At 32.3% G+C, this 23,788-nt stretch overlaps 1 protein-coding gene across 5 annotated transcripts in view; it reads right to left on the reverse strand.

Moving 5' to 3' along the window:
- VWA3B (von Willebrand factor A domain containing 3B) overlaps nt 1–23,788 on the reverse strand; it is a 226,643-nt gene that overhangs the window by 195,213 nt on the left and 7,642 nt on the right. For all 5 annotated transcript variants that reach the window (XM_031959109.1, XM_031959108.1, XM_031959107.1 and 2 more), the window contains exons 3-6: nt 21,573–21,797; nt 17,011–17,105; nt 12,028–12,278; nt 9,534–9,693 (exon numbers count right to left, since the gene is read on the reverse strand). In XM_031959109.1, coding sequence (XP_031814969.1) covers nt 9,534–9,693; nt 12,028–12,278; nt 17,011–17,105; nt 21,573–21,797 — 731 coding nt within the window. The remainder of the gene's footprint in view (nt 1–9,533; nt 9,694–12,027; nt 12,279–17,010; nt 17,106–21,572; nt 21,798–23,788) is intronic.

Here is a 23,788-nt window from a genome sequence, read left to right on the forward strand (position 1 = left end):
AATTATCTTTAGTTGGAGATCATAGACTCAGAGTCGGAAAAGACCTTAAAGGTTATCAAGTCCAATTTCCTTTATTTATATATGAGATTGAAGGTCACAGAATTAAAAGCAAGATCACATAAGTAGTATCTTAGCTGGAAACTGCACTCAGATCTTCCTGACCAAGTTCACCACTCTATCCATTTAGCCATACAGATAAATTCTAAGAGAAACTTACTGAGATAATTAATGTAGTATAATATAAAATAAAACTATAAAATATCCAGCATTTCCATGCATATTATTTTTTAAAAAGAATTATATTAACAGATCTATTCAGAATAACTATAAAATGTAAAAACAAATCTAGGAATTAATCTAGCAATGCACATTTAATTTGTAAAATTACAACAAAATACTTTTTTACATAAAAGGAGGATTTAATACCTGGAGACATTTGATGTCCATGATTGATTCATGACATTACAAAAGATAATTTTACATAAATTAAGTTTCCAACAGTACTACAACAGTCAAATCACCAAAGGGATACTTGACAGATCTAAACAAAATAATGACAGAATTCATCTAAATGAACAAAAGTTTAAAATTCTCAAGGGAAATAATTTTTAAAAGAAAGAATAAAAATAATCTAGCAGCACTCCAAATTTTAAACTATACTACTAATTTATTGCCATCAAAATTATTTGGTACCAATTACAAAATAAAAAATTATATATCATTGAAACAAAAAGAATTCAGAAACTAACCCAATAATGCTGTGTTCAATATTCTAACTATCAAGTACTGGGATAAGGATTCTATATTGGACAAAAATGTAAAAGAAAACTAGAAAACTATCTGGTAGAAATCAGAAATTAGGTTGGGAACATCATATTACATAAATTCCAAAAGATATATTAACTATATATAAAAAGTCATCATATCATCAAAAATATAAAAAGGAGAGGGTTTTACCTTTCATAACTATGGATAAGGAAAGGATTTTTAACCAAGCAAAGAACAGAAATAATAAAAGATTAAATGAACAGTTTCAATGAAATAAAATTGAAAAATCCTAACCTCAATGAAAATAAATGAAATTAAAATGATAGCAATGTATGTATACATTAGGAGCCAAGGATAGGCTGGAAAGGCAGATTCAAAGTTGCATAAAGAGCCCAGCAGAAAAACAAAACAAAATAAAACAAAAACCTCTGTTTTTCTGATTTTCTGCTTTGCTGACTTTCCATGATTTCATTTGAGGTTTTCTTGAAGTTGTTTGCCATTTCTTTCTTTAGCTCATTTTACAATTCTAAATTTATAATCTTAGCAATAGTTAAAGGCATTCATCATTTGTTGCTGAATTGTTTCCTGTCCCTTTAACCCAACAATTCTACTACTTGGTCCATAGCACCAATTAAGTAAAAGATAGAAACAATGGTCCAATGTATACTATAATATTCACATCAGTAATCTTTATGAGAGCAAAGAACTGGAAACAAAAGTGTGGACAAAACTAATCAGGAAGTGGTAGCAAAGTTAAGATATGTGAATCAATGGAATATTGTTGCTCACTAAAAATAACGAATCTGAGAAACAGAAGATTTATATAAACTGATGCAAATCAAAATATATAGAACCAAAAAACAAAATACACAATGTGTTCAAGAACATAAATAAAAAGATCACTAAAATAAAATTCTGAATAAGGATAAAAGTAATTAAGGTCCCCCCAAAAGATATAACACTCCCTTCACAGCAAAGGCTGGGAAACAATAAAGAATGTTGTATTTATTGTCAGCAGCAGGTCAGAAAGACATCCTGAAGGCAAGCAGCAGAGCAGATATAAGACCTGATGGCCCTTTGGGAGTAATGGTAAAGATGTTGATATAAGCCCCAGAGTTCCACTACTTTATCAAAAAGATCATATTTGATTTCAAAGTACTCAATGGATATCAGATATTTATTATCTGATGAATTTTGCTATAAACTTTTATTCAAAAGACAAGTAAACAATTCCATAAAGTTCATCTCTTATCTAAGCTCAATATCACTCCCCACCCCATCTCCTCCAATTAAAATGAATCATTTAAAGTTGTTATGTATCCCCAAATCAGGTAAAAACCAAGAAATCCAGGAAAACATTGACCATTCTTGTAATGTTTCCAAAGTTTCAAATACTTCTCTTAATTACTGGGTAGGCAGAAAAATGCTAAAGAATAAACATTAGTCTGGAAATAATAGGAAGGGCACATTTTTTTTATTGTTTTGAGGATGAAAGGATTCTTTTATATCTCATTTGACCATCATAAATAATCACAGACACTAAAGTGGCTCTGGTTTCTACTTGAGATACTAATATTTGTAGATCATCTTGAAATGCTTTATCATGAGAAAAATGACATAGGGAAGGATTATTCTACTCAGGTTTCTAAAATTATACTCAGTCAGAGGTCAGACACCTGACATGTCTCCCCGGCCATCTGTGTGGCATTTTCCCTGTAGCTGACGGGGCTTTTAATTCCATTATTGTCCGTCTGGAGGCTATATAAATTATAGGCAAGTATGTAGATAGGTCTTCATGCCAGAAAAATTTTGCGTGCAAATTTATATCACACAAGATTAGCAAGGCCAGCTTTTTTGCTCTGTAAAAAGCTGCAAAAGTTTGGAGTTCTTTTTGCAGACATTCCTTTGCCCTGAGAGTCCTTGAAACTAAAAATTACCGTAGCCAGCAGCACAGCAGGCTCTCCTGCTCTCCTTAGGTTTCTCTAAGGTTACTCACTATTCATGAAATTCTTTTTGGTGCTTCCCCACCACATGCAGTAATGACTAGCACTTGAGAGACTGAGTTATAGATTTTCTATGAAGTATTTTTTTTCACTCTGATTGAGATTCCTTGCCCCTGCTCCCCAAATGTTTCCTGTATACATTTCCCACCAATACACAAGCAATGTCAACCAAGTTTGCCTCCACAGAGCATTAAGAAAAGTCAATCCTCTGCTAAGAAGTTCATAGCCTATATTTCAAAGTGAAGTATAAGTAATTGTGGGATGACCTGTCTGTGATACTGCCTAAATTCATTAATACTTATAACAAAGCTGATTGTTTGTATCTCCTTTTTAAAAAATCTATTTATTTTTAATTTAAATTCAAAATGACAATTTTTTTTTAAAATTTCATGTACACAGCACAATACAAAAAGAGGATTCATCATGAAACCATGAATCTCCATTTCACTGTTTACAAAAGCTATCCTGCTTTTCTATTCTTCTGAGTTTTCTTTTGTTCTCTGATGTACAACACCTCCCTCCCCCTCCCTTCCTAGAGAAGGTCACTTTAAGATACAGATATGTGTATTAAATAAATGTGTATATATAAAATCACACTATAAATACTTCTACTTATCATTCTTTCTGTTGAAGTAGATTCAACATTTCAAAAATTGAATTCATTCCCTCAAAAGTCACCCTTATTGGATGACCATTAATTAGGGAATGGTTGAACAAGATATGGTATATGAATGTGGTGGAATCCTATTGTGCTATAAGAAATGATGAGCAGGAAGATTTTAGAAAAACCCAAAAAGAATTACATAAACTGGTGGAGAGTGAAGTGAGCAGAACCAGAACATCACACACTATAACAACTATGAATGACTTAGCTCTTCTCAGCAATACAATGATCTGAGACAATGCCAAAGGACTTATGATGGAAAATGCCATCCTCATTCAAAAAAAGAACTGATGGAATCTCAATACAGATTGAGGCATATAACTTTCGCTTATTTTTTTCATTTTTGTTTTTTGGTCTAATTCTTTTCTCACAACTTGACGAATATGGAAATATGCTTTACATGATTGCACATATATAACATATATCAAATTGCTTACCATTTTAGAGCAGGAGGGGAAAAGGGAGAGAGAGAAAACATTTGGAACTCAAATTTTTTTTAAAAATAAAAATTCTCTTTATATGTAATTGAACAAAATAAAATGCTTTTAAGAACAAAAATTCATAATTTTTATCATTATTCTAAACTTCTTGTTCTTCACCCCACAGATTCAGTAAGTTTCCAAGTCTTGCTTGCTTTTTGACCTTCATGTCTATCATATCTATCCCATTTTCTCCACTCACACAGTTACCACCTAAGTTCAGACCAGGAGCATCTTTGACCCCACACTACTACATCTAATTTCTCTACCTCAAATTTCTCATTCATATAACTGCCAAAATGATTTTCCTTGAGTATAAGTCTAAATATGCTACTTCCCTACCAGAAAACTTCAGCATCTGTTGCTTCTAGGATCAAATATAAACTCTGCTCTTTGACACTTAAAGCCCTTTTCAACCTAAACCCAATTTACATTTTGAACCTTTCTTTTTATTACTTCCCCTTCCTATCCAAACTAGCCTTGATGCTCCTCAAACTTAGTTATTCATTTCACACTTTATGTCTTTTCACTAGCCATCCCCCATGACTGGAATGCACTCTCTTTCCTTACCTTTGCTTTAGAGAATCCACTATTTCCTTTAGGACCAAATTCAAATGGCTTTTTATGATCCTCCAGCTGCTAATGACCTCCTCCACTGGATTGCTTTATATTTATTTTGTGCTGCTAGTCTCTTCACATTATTCTCCTTCTTACATCCTCCACATTTCAACCAAACTGTTCATTGGGATTGGGCATATATACATTATAAGTATGTATGTATGTTTAATTAGATAGGTAGATAGATATAGATTATTGATTATGCATGCCATCATTTTTTCACATTTCTGAACCACCCCAGCTCAGTGTACTTCATATTATTTCACAGATTATTCTCTTAATTCATTCATGAACTACTATGATATAATTTATTAAGAGTGTTCACCAAGTTTCAAGAATAATTTTTAGTTGTAATGAGGTAAACAATATGGACAGGGGCAGCTAGGTGCTCAGTGGATAGAGCACCAGCCCTGAAGTCAGAAGGACCCGAGTTCAAATTTGACCCCAGACACCTAACACTTCCTAGCTGTGTGACCCTGGGCAAGTCACTTAACCCTAATTGCCTCAGCAAAAAAAAAAATAGAGAGAGAGAGACAATACCATCTAGTCTGTTCTTACAAAAACACCCTCATTTATTGTTCTCAATTCACTGTTTATTGCTGAAGATTTGGCTACTCCATCTGTCTCACAGAGGCTGGTAACTATCATAAAAACCCAAACATATTCACCCTTCTATCCAGATAAGAGTATATAATTTCGAGTTTAAATTGCCCTCAGTTCTCAGAATCTAAGACAATATTGACTCTTTTTTAAGTATCTTGGCTCCTACAAATTGGAGGATTTTACCCTTAAAGAATTTATCAATAGAAATAATCAGATTTGAATATAAAAATAATATAACTCCAAAATGCACAAAATATCTGGGCATATACAAAATTACACTCAGTACCTCTTTAAGTATAATCACAAAATGTTCATTAAAGAAGTAAATATAAATTGGTGAGAAATTCAGTACAAATAGCTATACCATGACAGTATAATAAAAATGATAATTCTACCAAAATTAATTTAATTAAACATTTGAAAAAACATCATGAAAAAACATATGAAAAAACATCATATTTTACAGAGATATTTTACAGTATTATACAATATAAGCACAAAAATTAATTAAAATTAATTAAAGACAATAAAGGGAATTAATGGAAAGAGTAGTAATTAAGGGAGAATAGCACTTTCAAACCCCAATTTACAAAACAGTAATCAGAAAAACTATTTGATATTGGATAAAAAAAGAGAAAAATACATCAATGAAACAGACTAGACAAGGGAGGATCAGAAATAATTAAACTCAATTATCCAATGTTTGATAATATAAACTACCCAGGAAAGAATTCCATATTTGATAAGAAGTACTCAGGAAAAAAAATGAAAAGCAGTGTAACAGAAATTAGATTTAAATCAGTATCTTAAATGACTCATAATAATAAATTCAAAATAGTTATGTGACCTGACTATTAAAGATCATGCCAAAATAAAATAAGAAAATCTTATCATAATCCCTTTATAGCTATGGTTAGAGATACCAAAACAAAGGATAGAAATAATCATGAAAAATAAAATTGGTTATTTCAATTAGGTGAAATTTAAAAGCTTGTGAAAGACTATAATTAATGTAACTAGAATAAGAAGAAAAGCATTCATCTGGGAAGAAATTTTTGTGTCAAATATTTTCATAAGTTTTTTTTTAAGATTGCTTTTCTCTATTTCTATATTCCTTTATTTTATATATTTTAAAGGTTACTGATGAGCTTTACTTTTAAATTATCACAGATTACCACCTTCTGAAAGAGATTTCTATTAATTAAAACAAAAATAAAAAAAACCAATAAGGTTCTGATTTCCAAAATAGAGACAAAAAGCCATTTCCCAAGAAATAAATATTCAAAGGATATGAAAAAGAGAGTCATTGCAAACTACTAATATCTAAATGAAAGAATGTTCCAAAATACCAGTGCCAAATGGTTAATTAATGGTTATTTAACCATTTCCCACTTGATGGACACCTTTGCTGCCATAAATATTTAGATATATATGAGACATTTCTGTTTCTTATTGATTTTTTTGGAGTATATACCTATGTGTATGAAATATTCATGCAACATAAGACTTTGTCAACATTAGTTTTATAAAACTTCTTCCTCGTTTTTAATTCTTTATTTTTTATCTTAATATTTTTTCTCCAATTACATGTAAAGACAATTTTAACATTTTTTTTCCATATTTTGAATTACAAATTCTCTTTTTCTGTCCCCTCTACCCTACTTAAGAAGGTAAGCAATTTGATATAGGTTATATAGATATAGTCATGCAAAACAGATTGCCATATAAGTCATTCTGTACAAGAAAATATAGACCAAAAAAAGAAAATTAAAGTTCAGAAAAAGTAACTTTGATCTATACTGAGGATCTATCAGTAATTTCTCTGAATATGGACAATATCTTTCATTGTAAATTCTACAGAATTGTCTTGCATCGTTATATTGCTGAGAATAGTTGTTATTCATAATAGATTATACAGTTTTATTTTACTGTGTACAATGTTTTCCAGGTTCTGCTCATTTCACTTTGCATCAGTTTGTGTAAGATTTTCCATGTTTTTCTGAGAGAATCCTGCTCATTATTTCTTAAAACACAATAATATTCCATAAAAATCATATACAACAACTTGTTCAGCCATTCCCCAATTGATGGACATCTCCTCAATTTCCAATTCTTTGCCACCACTAAAAGAGCTGCTAGAAATACTTTTGTACACATAAATCCTTTCCCTTTTCATTTTTTATCTCTTTGGAATACAAACCTAGCAGTGGTATCACTTGGTCAAAGGGTATACATGGTTTTATAGCCCGTTAGACAGTTTTAAATTGTTCTTTAGAATGGTTGAATCAGTACACAGTTTCACCAATGGTAGGTTAGTGTTTTAATTTTCACCAACCCCTCTAACATTTGTCATTCTCTTTTTCAGTCATATAATCCAGTTTATAGGTGTGCATTAGTAGCTCAAAGTTGTTTTAATTTGCATTTCTCTCATCAATTGTAATTTAAACAATATTTTTCATATGGCTATAGATAGCTTTGATTACTTTGTCTGAAAACTGACTTCATATCCTTTGACCATTTATCAACTGAAAAAGAAATTTTATTTCTGTAAATTTGACTGTTTTCTACATTTGAGAAATGAAATCTTTATCAGAAAAACTCGGGATAAAATTTTTTTCATGGTAATGATTGCCAATTATGTATTTTCCACCATCCTATTTATCCTACTTTCTCTCTTCTTTTACCCTATCCATTCTCAAAACTGTTTTGCTTATGACTTTACCTGCCTCATATTATCCTCCCTTCTATCGACTACCCCATCCCACCCTTCTCTTATGGTCTTCCTTTTCTACTTTCCTGTATGGTAAGACAGATTTCTAAATGCAACTAAAGTTGTGCATATTATTCCCTCTTTGAGCCAATTCTGGTGACAGTAAGGTTCATATGCTTTCCTCCCTACTTCCCCCCTTTTCCCTTCCACTGTTAAATCTCTTTCAAGCTATCAGATGATTTATCCTATTCTACATCTTCCTTTCTTCTTCATCATCCTTTATGTTTTAATTCTTATAAGATTTTCTAGGAGGGAAATGAAAAAGGTATACATTTAAAATATGATATAAAAATAAAAGATATAAAAATTGTTTTTAGAAATCCAGATAAAAATAAACTTTATATATGCAAATGACTTTTTACCTACAAATAATAATTTTAAGACTTTCCCAAGATTGGAATGAGGAGGGAAAAGGTTAAGGAAATGTGATCTCTTAGATGGAAAAAAAGCACAAATTTTTGGAGGATTCCCTTATTCCTTCATACAACTCTTATTTTAATCCCAATTAAATCAAGGAAACTTAGATAAAGTTGTACTTCAAGTGGTACCCATTTGATCTTTCTTTGGAGCCATGCTTATATTCAAGATAGACAGGAACATTCTCTGTGGAAAAATTCACACTTAGAAGTATCATGTAATCTCTTGGATAATTTTCAAGGCAAATGTAATCACCTATTGCCTTTAAATTTGTCATTACTGGAGTTTTCCCCTTTGCTCCTTTATGCATTCTTATGAAATTATCATAGTTTGTCTCTACCTCCTATGTCAGAAATGTATGATAGTAAAAGGAAACTCAAAAAAATAGATTAAAGCTAAAAGGAACGGGCCATAGAGATGTTTGGGATCATAAAATTAACAGGTTACTAGAATAAGCAGTTTGAGAATCTTAGAAAGAACATGTACATGTTCTTTGATGAACATGTGTACATTTATCCAATGACCTATAAAATAATGTTAATCCAAATTTACTCTTTATTTAAAAGACTTAATTTACTATTTTTAAATATGTATTAATAATAATAACACATTTATATGCTGCCTTAAGGTTTACTAAAGCAATTTCCCCACAATAACCTTTTAAAATATGCAGTAAATGTTCTATGTTCATTTTACGAATAAGTAAAGAAAAGTTTATAAAGGTCAAAGTGATTTTGCCCAAGAGTTATACAAATTACATTAGATAGTTCCTTAGAAGACTCAACTTATAAGTAAAAGCTGGAGAGGAAGTAGATACAAAGGGGTCTTCACCCTTCATTATCCATTGGAACAGAAGTATGGGGTTAGGTGATTCTTTGCCTCAATAGCTATTTAGCATTAATCACTAAATAGGTGTGACCTCAGATAAAATAAGACCTGTTGAAGACCTTGCTTAAAATGACCCTTTTATCCAGAGCCATCTCCAATTATCCTGATCCTATCTGACTACAGGACCCAGATGGCTCTGGAGGGAGAAGCTGAGGCAGGTGAACTTGCACAGCCCTCCCTCACTTAAATCCAACTCACTTGCATGTCATGAAAGTAGGGATCCTAGACAATTTGCAGCGACATGGAAGTACCAGGTAAAAGGTGAGTTTCTAAAGAAAAAGTCCTCCTGTCCCATGATTAGTTTGCCATGTATACACACTTACTGAGTCATCTTTTTTAGCTTCATGTAGAGCATTGATAGCACTATTATGAGTCACAGGAGCCTTGCACACCAGTTTCTTAATCCACTTAATAGCTGAGTTTATGCAATCCTCACTAGCAAAGACAGATTCACACCGCCACTTGTTCATCACCTGAGCAGCTCTGGGGGAAAAAAATCAAAATGAAGGGAGGTTTAACAATCATTCAAACAGCTATGTGGATCATCCTTTGGATTAGCAGAATACTAAAAAATACAGTGCAAATTGCTTTCGCCATATTTTACCTCTTTTTGAGGGAGGAAGAAAAATAGGAAGAAAGGAAGAATGGAAAGAAGGAAGGAAGGAAGGAAAGAAGGAAGGAAGGAAGGAAGGAAGAAAGGAAGGAAGGAAGGAAGGAAGGAAGGAAGGAAGGAAGGAAGGAAGAGGAAGGAAAAAGAAGATAACTATAATGTTAGTGACTAATAAAAAATCTACATTTAAAGCTTAGCACCATTCTAAGGCACATAATAGCCCCTTAATAAATGTTTACTAAATAATTGAGTCATAAAATAAATAAAATAATTATCAAAATAAGATAACATTTTAATGGCAGGAAAAGATCCATAAAATATTATTAATACTCACAAATACAATAATATTTGTAATAAAAATGTAGATACAAACTAAGTGCCCCACGATTAGTGAATGGCTATACTAATTGTATTAAATGAACATAATGGAATAATATCGTGGCATAAATCAATCAATGACTAAATAAATTTTAGAGAAACTTAGCAAGATTTATATGAAGTAATCTAAGATGAAGAAAACAGAATCAAAAAGAACATTATACACAGTTTATTCCAATTAAGAACAATGGATAATGTACATGCAGTTAGAATAGAAAATGACATATCATCAGTTGCAATTACCCAATTGTTTGTGCTGAACTGTTTTCTGGGAAGGTATTCATTATGTGGGTGGTTGGGTGTGGAAGGGGAAGGGTATTTGAACATTTGTTTCTAATGTCTGTTTTGTTAAAAACAAAATGTATTAATATTTTTGAAGACTATATTTTTATTAGTCTTTGAATGATGCAATTTAAAGCAGTAAATTCTAACCATGAAACATTTTAAGACCAGATCCCAAAGCACTACAAGATATATAATTTCAAAGTCTTCCACAAGTTGTATAAAGAGTTAAGAAATATTTGAGAAGTAACTTTCATGTGAGTACAATATTTCAATAATGCTGTAGAAAAACAGAGGACTTGGAACACAAATGCTGCAATCTTTTGAGTTTGGGTTAGATAATAACAGAACCCGTAAGGAAAGAAAATGACAATTAACTTGTAGTATTTTACACTCACAATTTTAAATATAATCAACCCAATTTTTCACTTAGAGTAATGTTGGTCATAACGGCTCTTTTAATTCTATTCATTTTACTCTTCATCAGTTCAGAAAACTCAAGGTTTCTCTGAAATCTTCATTTATTCAGTTTTGTGGGGCAATATTATTACATTATATGCCTATATAATAAATTGGCCATTTCCCCAATCAGTGGATTTCTAGTTCTTTTATATAATACACAGTATTTCTATACTTATTTTGTACATGTAGGTGATTTCCCTCTGTCTGACTTCTTTGGATAATATATCTAGTGGAGATACTATTAGGTCAAAGAGTATAAATATATATAGAGAGAGTTTCAAATTGTAGTTTCAAATTGACTTCAAAAGAGTAGGACTAACCTCACAGCTTCACTAAAGGCATATTAGCTCATGCTAATTTTTTAAGAAATTTGTCAGTTAACAAAAGAAAAGTGTGTGTAGCTGGATGTATTAGAAGATTTCAGAGAAGAATTCTTTTTGTTTTTGTTTTGCTTTGTTTTTTAGCATGGAGGAAACTTGACTTTGGATGTATATGAATGGGAAGGAGCTGAAGAAGAGGGAAAAAAGAAGAAAAGGTTGAGAAAAGGGAAAGAGAAGATTCCTTTAAACTCTGAGGTTCTGTGACCGTACTTAAGTCCTTAGATCCTGCTCATTACTGGAGGTAACTCTCTCTGAGTAATGCTGATTGCACCCATCCATCATTCATGAAACTTTTGCCTATGTCTCACCATCAATTTTTCACAGAGGTCCATTCAATATATTGAGGACTTTCTTCTCCATCTCTTGGTAGCTGTGGGTCCCAATAGAATATGACAACTCCATATTTGCTATCTTTTACTCTTCCTATGTGATCAGCCCATGTTCTTCTTTGGTCATATTTCTTTCTACCTTCTACCTCCTTCATACTGATTCTTCAGTATAATTTTCCGTTAGCTATCTGTTGGCAGACTATTCAGTCACCATGCATCTCTCCATTGCCTTTTAGTTGACCCATAGCTTCAGTTCAGTTTAATTTTACAGTTGTTATTGTTGTTGTTTTATTATTAACTTTGGCCTCTTCACTAAAATGCAGTGTGAATTCTATCTTTCATCAGATAATTATTAGTGAAAATGGAATCAACTTACCGTATGAGGTTAAATCTGGTCAAATGAGCCACCTGCTCTTCAATGACCATGATGAGAGCATCTTGGCAAAGGCTAAATTCATCTTCTTTCAGAGAACCAAAATCTAGCACTATGGTGATACATTTGTCCAAGATTACACCAAAAATTTGCCGGCTTCCACTGGTCAACCAAGTCATCCTCTCTTTGAAGCATTCCACAGCATCATTTAAATGCTTTAGAAATGGATAGATCGTCTCAGTTTTTGCTATCAGCTTTAAACAAAAGCACAAAGAGATACCACCATCAAGATAAATATCTTGGGGTTATCTTAATAATCATCTTATTAGACAGGGGTTATAATCCCATTACCTCTATCTATGAAATCACCTAAGTCAAACAATAAATAAAAAAATTATATAAATATAAATATATATATATATATATAAATATATCACTTGAAGAATTACAAAAGTTCACAACAGAGGTAAATCTCATAAGTATTGTCATGTCCATCTTACAGATCAGTCAAATGAATTTAGAAAAATGAAAGGAAACACAATGTAAGAGTTGGGATTTGGGCAAATAATGCACTAGAAAATCTTATGTAATCCCAAAATGTTTCCATTTTTCATAGCAAATATTTAAAAGTCAACAAAGTATTAAGAGTCTATAGGAATTGATTTGTCAAGTAGAAATCATAGTCATATATTTAAAGTTGAAATAGACCTTTGAAGTCCTATTATCCAGCCCTTTCATCTTACAAATAAGGAAATTGATGCTTTATTGAAGGATAAAGTTCAGTATTTTTTTTTCCTCCCAATATGGTACTTTTACCAATAATATTTATACTCAAAGGGCTGATGTGGGGAAAATGCTTTTAAAGTTGAAAATGCTACATAAATGTGAATTATTATTGTTAATAAATTAATCAAATATTTCTCAATTTAAAAAAGAGTCTGTAGGAGATAATTAAATCTGGTCAATTCCACTTGCCTAGTCTATCAGTTCTGATTTATGGAAAGAAATGTCAATCAAGGCTAATAATAATCCATTCTTTCCCAATTTTTCAATTGAAAAATTCTTGAAAAGGTCCTCTGAAGGCATAATTCCACCTATAAGGAGAAAGCTAATTTGTTATGTGTACACTTTTGTGTACATTTTAACAATGCTTTACAAGGTTGTTTTTTTTAATATGCATAGTTATAAAATTATATTTAGTTAAGAATATTTGACTAGTCTCAAGAAAGTCAATGAAAAAGAGGAGACATTAATAAAGTAGATTATGAGATTCTCATACAAAATGACCCCAAATATATTGCATTATTATATGTATATTTTTATTATAAATATATTATGTTGCTGGGAAATGGTCTTAAATTCACAAATATTTCTTCCCTGATTTATTTAGTTATGGTGTCATGACTACTCAGCATTCATGACCAAGAGCATCTCAGTTTTTCTCTCCAATCTCCCATGTTTCTGACCAAAGTTTCACCATCATGAAGTTTCTTGATTTTTTTTAAACAGTTACGATATCACTTGTCTTTCACAGTAGCTATAACTAACTAGGATCAGGAGTTCTTTATTGCCTCTAGGCAATATTTAATTATAAATTTGGAATTTCCAGGGATTCAACTATGAACAGTAACAATTTTTTTTCTTTCCCCTGAAAAGAAGAAAATAACCCTTTGTTTTTCAGTCAAAATCTATCATAGTCGTACTCCAGTGCACCCTTCTGGGTTGATCTCGCATTTCTATGTCTCATTCACTCCTATGTCCTAGCCAAACTGACTTACTTGTCATTCCTAGTACATAACATTCTATTTCCCACCTCCATTCCTTTGTCCAGGCTGTCTTCCATGCCTAGCATAATCTCTCTTTTTTCTTCATTTTATGAGATCCTTGGCCATTCTCAAGGTTCAGTGTAGTACCACCAGTCTTTCCAGCTCTTCCCTATCCATCCCCAGTTATTAGTGCTGTCTGGACCCCCACCTCTGAATGAGATGCAGTGATTAATTTAAGTCTGTTTTATTATCTCATAAAATATAACATTCTTGAGAATAAAGGATATTTTGTTTTTGTCTTTGCTAGCCTAGCATATTGCCTTGCCCTAAACTTGACAAATGACTGTTGAATAAAATTTCATTTGATTGAATCATAGCATTTAGAGCTAAAAGGGAACTTAAAAGACATTTAATCCATTCCCTTCTTTTTATAATTGAGGAAACTGAGGCCTGGCAAGGTAGAACATCTTGCCTAGAGTAACACATGTAATAAATAAGTAGAATTCAAACAACTCTTACATCTGCAAATCCAAGACTCTGCACTATAGTATATTGTTGGCAAACATCTATAGATGTGAGCATAAAGACCATTATTGTGGATATAGCTTAGATCAAATACAATTGTGCAGTAGCTTAGGAAATGGAATTATGCCACATGTCAAGTACCTTCCTTAAAAGATATTTTAATGCCTCAATAATTATTTTATTATTTTTTGCTAGGGACAAAGAGAAGCAATGTGGTCAGTAGAAAGTGCTATCACAGACTTAGATTGGGAAGGCCCCTCAAAGTTCTTCTAATCCAGGTGCTTTATGTTACAAATAAGGAGACCTTAAGGACTATGTAATTTCCAAAGTCACACAGGTAGTAAATGGCAAAACAAATTCAAATACAGCTTCTGTGATTGCACTCCTGGAACTCTCTCTCCATTGTACCACAAGAGTCATCACAATGATCTTGTGATGGAGAAAGCCATCTGCACCTAGAGAGAGGACTGTGGGGATGGAGTGAGGATCACAATATAGTATTTTCACTTTTTTGTTGTTGTTTGCTTGCATTTTGTTTTCTTTCTTATTTTTTCTTTTTGATCTCATTTTTCTTGTGCAGCATAATGGGAAAATATGTATAGAAGAATGGCACATGTTTAACATATATATTAGATTACTTGCTGTATGGGAGAGGGTGTAGGGAAGGGAGAGAGAAAAATTTAGACACAAGATTTTGCAAGGGTGAATGTTGAAAATCATCTATGAATATGTTTTGAAAATGAAATTCTTTAATAATAATAATAATTATTATTATATGATGGATTTTCATTTAAAAATCTACTTTGAAAACCTTAAGAAAAAAGAGTCAAAATGTTTGAGTTCAAATTCTGACTCTGGTATTTGTTACCTGAGTAAGTGTGGACAAATTAATTAAGCCTCAATTTCCTCACCAATAATGAGAGACTTAGGAGTCTGACTCCAAATTCAATGATTTTGTTGGGGAAGGAAAGGAAAGCATGTTCTATGTCATGTACTCAATGTAGAAAGAAAGAAATCCAGTACTTTCTCTTTTTTTTAATTTATTAAACTAAATAAATAAGAAAGTACAGAATAGAAAACAGAAAGACAGAAAAGAAAAATAAACAAAATAAAACATTGTCATGTGCAGGAGAACATCATAGAGGATTCAAAATATATAACAATAAATTTCCATTTCAAAAAAATATACAGAATAATAAAATAAATTATATTCTTGAATGTTCATCTTTTCTTTGTTTTCTTGTAGGTTATTCCTTTGTTCTCTGAATATTTTTTACTTTATTATTTTTCCCTTTTTGTTCCCCCCAACCTCCTCCAAGCAGGCTATAGTTGACCATAGATATATTTATATATATATTATTATATATTGATATATATATATATTCACACCCATTCAAAGACCTACACCCACATACATATGTCTATATACACACATACATAGACCTACATGAATACATACCCACATATATTCAGACATATATGCATTTATACACATGTAAACATGCATCTAAAATAATAATTTGGCTGACATATAATGTAGATTTCTCTCTTGATTGAATCTTTAAGTCTGACTTTGTCTATGATCAATGATTGCTAACCCTACTTTTTTTTTCTAGTAAATTCTATTTCTGATCCTTGTAGTGTTTTTGTATTTGCTTTCCCTGATAACACTTCTTAATTTTGTTCCTTAACTTGCCTCACTCCTTACTCCAGTACATTCTTTTAACTAATACTAAGTTTTAAATCCAGGACCACCCTTATGTCTTCTAAATTACACTAAGAAAATGACAAAATAAACTGACTCATAATAGTAGATTTGTCCCATCGTTGTTTGGAAGCCTCCTTTTTCACCAATAGGATTTGCCTGCCCTGGCTTTCAGTTCCTATATTCCTGTGTTATAATCTTTCTCAAGGTATTTGAGTCTTTGGTCAAGTTTTTTACATTTAGTTGCATTTTTTATATGTTGCAGTGGATAGGGAGATGAGCCCGGAAGTATAAAACCTAAGTTTAAAAGTGACCTCAGATATTTATTGGCTGTATTAACTCCATTTGTCTCAGTTTCCTTTTCTGTAAAATAAGTGGAGAAGGAAATGTAAAAAAAAAAATTCAGTATCCTTGCCAAGAAAACCCCAAATGGGATAATGAAAAATTGGACAAGACTGATCAAAAAAGACCCAAAGATGTACTTCCTACTCAAAATGCTTTGAGCCTCCCTTGCTGTGGGAATACTGATGAAGTTACCCACTGAATGAGAGGGAGAATGGTGTTGTATAAAAAGCACAGGATTTAGAATCAACAAAGTATCAAGTCTGAATCCCACCTCAGATAATTTCTAGCTGTATGACCCTAGGCAAGTTACTTAAATCTATTTGCCTCAGTTTCCTCATCTATAAAATGAGTTGGAGAAGGAAATGGCAAACCACTTAAGTATCCTTGCCAAAAAAATCCAAATAGGATCACAGAGAGTCAAGTATAACTAAAATGACTAAACAACAATCTTTATGTGATAAATGAAATAAAATACATTATTAATCAATGTATTGAGAAGAAATGTATTAAACTATTCAAAAAATTATTTGATAAAACCTCAGTTTGACTTTTGTACTTGTTCACCTGGATCCTGTCTCAATATCCCATTCCCCAAATCTTATCATCTCTTAATGAAAGACAATACATATCAATAAGCTCATTTACCCTGTAAACTGTGCCATCTTCTGCTTTACAGAATTGACGAAATAGACCGTTTGCATATCGGGAAGCCACAGTTCTCCCTATTGAAGATACATAATCTGCATTTTTAAGAAAAAATACAAATTGGGGTGAATTATTTTTTCTTCTAATTTTATTTTTTTTCTTTGTCATAATTTAGATAACCTCAATGATGTTAATAATGCCTTATATTCTGTCCTAAATAATAATAATAAAACACTTCAAGGATACATACAAACATAACCATTTTTGACACCTGTAATTTTTCTGTGTATGTGAATGTTAAGTATAGCTAATCCCTTGGTTTAGAATTATAAAATTCTCAAGTTAGAGACAATTTAGTCTAATCCTTATATTTTGCAAATGATCATTCTCCAGAGTCACTCTGTCCTGCAAAGTCATCATCCACTGGAAGGACAAAAGTCAGGATGACTGCCAATGATCCAGAATGCAGTGGATGACCTTGCCTTCTCTGATGTCTGAGCAAGCTCTCAGCACTCCACATTGCCTGCTTCAGCTACCTTCACGGCTGTTGGAACAACAGCTGTTCTCATCCATCCATTCTTCCAGGAAAAAAATCTTCACATACTTGAGCAGACATGCTGCTAACTCACTAACTCACTGAGATTACCCTCAGTCTGGTTTAGCCCATCTGAGACATTTTATCCAGATGTGGCCATTGTGCATGCTACTATTGCTTCTTGAATAAAACAGGCATATACCCAAGGTGGATGAGCAACCCTGAAAAAGCCTCAACAAGTCCTCCAACCATAAGTCCTACTTCTCTTGAATACCTCATACACCCCACTTTTTCTGCCTCATTTCTTATCCAGCATTAATCATTGATTGGGTATTGCTTCAATCAAACTGAAACCTGTTAAAGACCTTAGCTTAAAAAGACCCAGGTCTCCCATTGCATCCTGAGCCATCCCCAGCCCTCCTGATGGCTCTGGAGGGGAAAGTGAGAGAGGTGACCTTCCACAGCCCTCCCTCACTTAAATATAATTCATTTGAATGTCACAGCATCATCTCTCTGATATATATGGTCCTCTTTGAGAAGGCAGGATAAACAATACCAACTCACTTAAGTCACTTAAACTGTGTTGGACTCAATTTTCTCAACTATGTAAGTAGAATAATTATAGCAACTCATCAGAGTTGTTTTGAAGCTCAAATGAGATAATACTTATTTAAAGGGGCTTGGCACATAGTAGGTATTTTATAAATGCTTATTTCCTTCCCCCTAGTGCTTTTTCTTGGACTCTCCCCTTTAAGAGAGCCTTTAAACATACAAAGAATTACTAGTACTTAAAAAAGGAAAAATAAGAATCTTGGGGCTTTATGGAAACTTTAACTCCCAATTAATTTTAAATCCAACTCATTTTTAGTTTAAAAAAAAACAGACTCTCCAAGGAGTAATAACCCATCAAAGTTTATTTGGCTAGTTGGTGGCAGAAGCCATATTAAAATCTAGGTCTCCTAACTCCCAGCCCAGAGCTTTCTTACTGCTTCTCCAAACCCTATTCTGACCCAGGAGTTGTGGAATCACTTTCTCCTTTCTAATTTTTGACATCATATTCCCAGAATTGAGAAAAGAAGACGACAGAAATGAATCAATGTTTTTTCCCCTTTTTCCCCCTTAATTCTCTGATTCTTTTTAATATTTTATGGATACAAGTGCAATTTTTGGTTGTCCATTTATTGTCATTTCCCACTCTTTTTCTTCCTTTTAAAATTCTTTTAAAAATTCTTTAGTTTTAATATTCTTTTTGTTTTAAATTTTGAGTCACAAATTTTCTCCATTCCTCTCATCCTTTTTCCTCCCACTGAAAAGGCAAGATGATATCAATTATATCTGTGAAATCATGAAAAACATATTTCCAAATTGGTCATATCACAAAAAAAAGCAAAAAAAAAACAAGTGTAAGAAAATTATACTCCAATTTGGATCAGTTCTCTCTCTAGAGGTGGATAGCATTTTTTCCATCATGAGTCATTTGAATTTGTCTTGGATCATCGTATTAGTCAGAGTAGCCAAGTCTTTCACAATTGATCTTCATTACATAACTATTGCTATGCACAGTGAGTGACCTCTCAGTTTTTCTCACTTCACTTGATATCAGGTCATCATAGGTCTTTCCATGTTTTTTTGTTTGCTTTCCTGAAACTACTCTACTCCCTTAGCAAGAAATAGATTATCAATTTTTTTTCAAGCCAATGATGAGTTCAGATGGAAAGGATTCTTTCTAACTATAGTCAGAACAAATTTGAATTTAAAGGAAGATTGGACTCTACAGATGGGGTATTTAATGGATAAGATATCTTCCAAACTTGAATATTAGCAATGAGGAGTTATTAAATCACATATAAAATCCTCTTCTACCAGAAATAAATATAATTAGAATTGTGGCATAGTGGAAATAGGGATAGATCTATTCAAAGGACCCAGGATGAAATCTGACCTCTGAGGGCACCTAGGTGGCACAGTGGATAAATCACCTGCCCTTGAGTCAGGAGATCCTATGTTCAAATCTAACCTAAGTCACTTATTAGCTATATGACCCTAGGCAAGTAACTTAACTCCTAACTGCCTCAAAAAAAAAATCACATTTATCTGTTATTCCCTATATAACCATAGACAAACCAGTAAAGTTTTTTTAGCTTAAGTTTCCTCATTCCTCACATTAAGTGTCTTGGTTAAGTGATCTTCCATGATCACTTTTTAAATTTTATAATAGCTTTCAAAGCTAAGGTAGTTTTCAACATTCATCCTTGTAAAACCTTTTATTCCAAATTTTTCTCCCTCCCTCCCCTCTACTTCCCACCTCCTCTAGCCAGCAAGCAATCCAATATGGATTAAACATGTGCAATTCTTCTAAATATATTTCATGCTACACAAGAAAAATCAGATCAAAGGATTGGGAGTTGTAAATGAGAAAGAAAAAAAAACAACAAAAATAAAAATACCATGCTGTGATCCACAGTCAGATTCCATAGTCCTTTCTCTGGATGTGGATGGCTCTATCACAAATTTATTGGAATTGCTTTGAATTACCACACTGTTGAAAAGAGTCAAGTCCATCCCAATTGATCATCACATAATCTTCTTGTTGTGTATCCATGGTCACTTCTAACTACAATGATACAGAATGTACCTGATCTGGACTGTTTATTTTAAATCCCTGTTTAGGAGTCACCTCCTCTAAAATGTCCTCCTTTCTAACCTCATCTATGCAGATTTCTACCAGACTTAACAGCCTTTATCCTTCATCACGCCTGAGATTTCCTCCAACACAAAAATATCAAAACAGAGAATCTTAACCTGGGCTCCATAAACCATCAAGAGGTTCATTGATAAGATATAGGGAATCCATGAACTTGGATAAGAAAAAAAGTTACATCTTTATTTATACTAACCTTTGATTTCTTTTGTATGTCTAGATATTTTGATCTATTATTTAAAAAGGATCCATAGGCTTCATCAGACTGCTAGAAGGGTATGTGACCCAAAAATGGTTAAGAATTTTTGCTTTAAATATACTAGAAGTAGCTCCTGGATACACTTGTAGCAAGCAGTAGATTGACATTTCTGTGGTTACTCTTTCCCAGGACCTGAAATAATCATTTCTGAAAAATTACCTTTCCTGTGGTATCTAATTTTTTTGGAGCAGAGTTAAATACAAGATACTCCTCTGCAATCTTCAAATCCAAAAAATATCCCCAGGATTGTATCTATGGTAGACTATGATTCAAGAATTTATTCATTCACCAAGTCACTCCTGAGCTTATAACTATATGGTGTGAGGAACGGTCTGAGGATATAAGATGAAGTGTAAGACACAGCTTGTGTCTTTCAGATGGTCAACCCACAGATAAGACTTCCTGCTCAATCAAAGAAAAGAGAAAAAAAAATCAAAGTCTCTGAAAAAAAGACTAGTTTCCCAATTACTTCAAACCCTCTCAAAAATTTAAAAAAATACTTTCTATCACTAGATAAACTCTAATGTATCCTCCACTTTCTAGTTTTGAAATATTATGCAAAACTGGACAAGACCAACGCTGATTAATTGGTTCTTAGGTGAACATAGCACTCACCCAAAGCATTTTCCAGTTTTAAGGTCCTTTGACAAGTTCAAAATACCTTTTATTTTACTTGGTCTTTTTCCTTAACTTGGTCTAAATTTGAAATTGACAAGTTTCAGAATCTGGCAGATTTGGGACCAAGACAATTATAAAACTGAACAAAATGATAAGATACCATCAGGCTGAAAGGAAAGGAAGAGCTTTGTTTTCTATAAGATTTCTTTAAGGAAAACAATGGTACCATTTAAAGCCTGAGAACAAACCCCAATCCATTTAGAATAAAACTCATTACACTAAACTGTGATAGAAAAAGAGCTAAGTTAACCATGTCCTAAAATCTGGGACTACAAGAAATTAGTAGGTTGTTTTTGTCTATTTAAAGGGTTCAAAAATGTATGGAACAAAAGCTGACCTACAACATGATGACTGGTTTGCCAGCCATGAGAGATTTATAGATACTATACCTTCCTGGTGTGGGAATCCAATCTGAGATAAAATCTGGGACAGAGTCAATTTTTTGGTTTTGAGTCCATGAATTCGAAGCCATTCCTTGCATGAAATGAGATTATGCCTTTCCAGGTGTCCCTGATTATTGCTTGGTGCCACGTTATTTGATGGTGGCCTTTTATAACTGGAAGATGATAATAAACTCCCCAACTCTGATTCATTGTTTAGGTCACAGGAAACCACTGTAAAGAATAGACCAAAACACAATTTTAAAATTCATAGCTCATACTTATAGGGCATTTTACAGTATACAGAACAATTAACACATTCTCTCATTTAACCTCCACAGTAGCTCTATGTAGTAGATAGGTAAGATAGTGTCTTATTTTGTGCATGAGGAAACTTGTCTTAGAGAAGCTAATTGACTTATCTAAGATCACAGAGTTAATTAGTGGAAGAACCCAGACTTGAAACCAGGTGTTCTGTTTCCAACTTTAGTGTTCTTTTTAACTAAATTGAGTTATGAAAATCCTCCCTTGTCCATTTTTTTATCCCTTTATCTGTCTCTCACTATGTATCCCCTCTCAACTTGTCAAATATATTTTAAACTTCCAAATATAGTCACACCTCATACTTGGCTGGAGGAGAAAAGTTCCTGAGGTTGAGCCCCTGGACAGAATTTTTTTTAAAGTAACAGTAAGAAGAACCTGAAGCCCAGGGCAACATTACCTGCAACTTGGGATTAAAACTCATTAACAGCTAAAAATAAAAATTAGTAGGCAAAGGAAAAAGAATCTGACCATAGATAATAAAAAGATTACCTGACTTCATAATCAGAGAAAAATAGTGAAGTTAAAAAAAAAAGAAAAGAAAGAAAAAGCCACTTCCACCCAAAAAAAGTAATATCACATGGTCACAAATACAAAAATAATTTTTGGAAGAATTTAAGTAGGAATTCAAAAAAATCAATTAAGAAAAATCAAGAAAAAATTAGGAAAAAATTAAAATCAATACAACAAAATTATGTAAAGAAAGTTAACCAGTTGGAAAAAGATGTCCAAAATCTTAAGGAAGAAAATAACTCCTTAAAAACTGGAATTGGGCATAAGGAATAAAATGATATTGTAAGACACCAAGAAATAATAAAACTCAGAAAAATAGAAGAGCATCTGAAACATCTCATTAGAAAAAACAAATGATCTAGAAAATAGATCAAGGATTTCACAAATCCTAGCATCTTCTACTCTAAAAGACCACAGATCTTAGAACATTATATTTTAAAGATCAGAAGAGCTGTGATTGCATCCAAGAATAACTTATCCAATAAAATTGAGTATAATGCTGAATGGAAAAAAATGAATATTTGATGAACTGAAAAACTTTCATATATTTGTAATAAAAAAAGAACTTAATGGGAAATTCAGTATAAAAAATCCAAAAGAAATATAAGGAAAACATTAAAGACCAATTATAAGAGACTCACTAAGGTCAGACTGCATATATGTATATATATGAAAATGCTATCAATATTCTTAAACTATTATCATTACTAAGGTAGTTTGAAAGAAAGATTGGTACTGAGTTGTGTATGATGGAGTGATTCTAAAAAAACAAAGTTGGATAAGAAAAGGAAAAAGGTATAATTATAAAAAAATATGGCATGAGAGATAACTAGTTGGTACAGTGGATAGAGCACCAGCCCTGAAGTCAGGAAGACTCATTTTTGAGTTCAAATCTGACTCAGTCACTTAACCCCAATTGCCATATATATATATATATATATATATATATATATGGCATGAAAGGAAAAACTAATACAAAAAAAGCAGATGAGGGTGGAGGGCTGGTAATGTTGAAACCTTGTATGGTTGTGATGGAATAATACTATTCTGTAAGAAACAATGAGCTCAATGATTTTAGAAAGGCATGGAAAGTCATGTATGAAATGGTGAAGAGTAAAGTGAATAAACCAAGAAAACATTTTGGAACAGCAATTTTGTTTTTAAAATGACTTTGAATAACTAAATTATTTTGATTATTATAAATACACAAATTAAAGGACAAATGCACAAAGATGCTATCTATATCCATAGAAGTGAATAGATGTATAGAATAATTTTACATACATGCATACACATATATATACATGTATATGTGTGTGCATGTATGTAAAATTATATATATAATATATAAATATAAAATTTTATTTTATATATATATGCCTATTTGTGTC

This window comes from Sarcophilus harrisii, chromosome 3 (assembly GCF_902635505.1).
Source record: "Sarcophilus harrisii chromosome 3, mSarHar1.11, whole genome shotgun sequence".
Classification (NCBI taxonomy): Eukaryota; Metazoa; Chordata; class Mammalia; order Dasyuromorphia; family Dasyuridae; genus Sarcophilus; species Sarcophilus harrisii.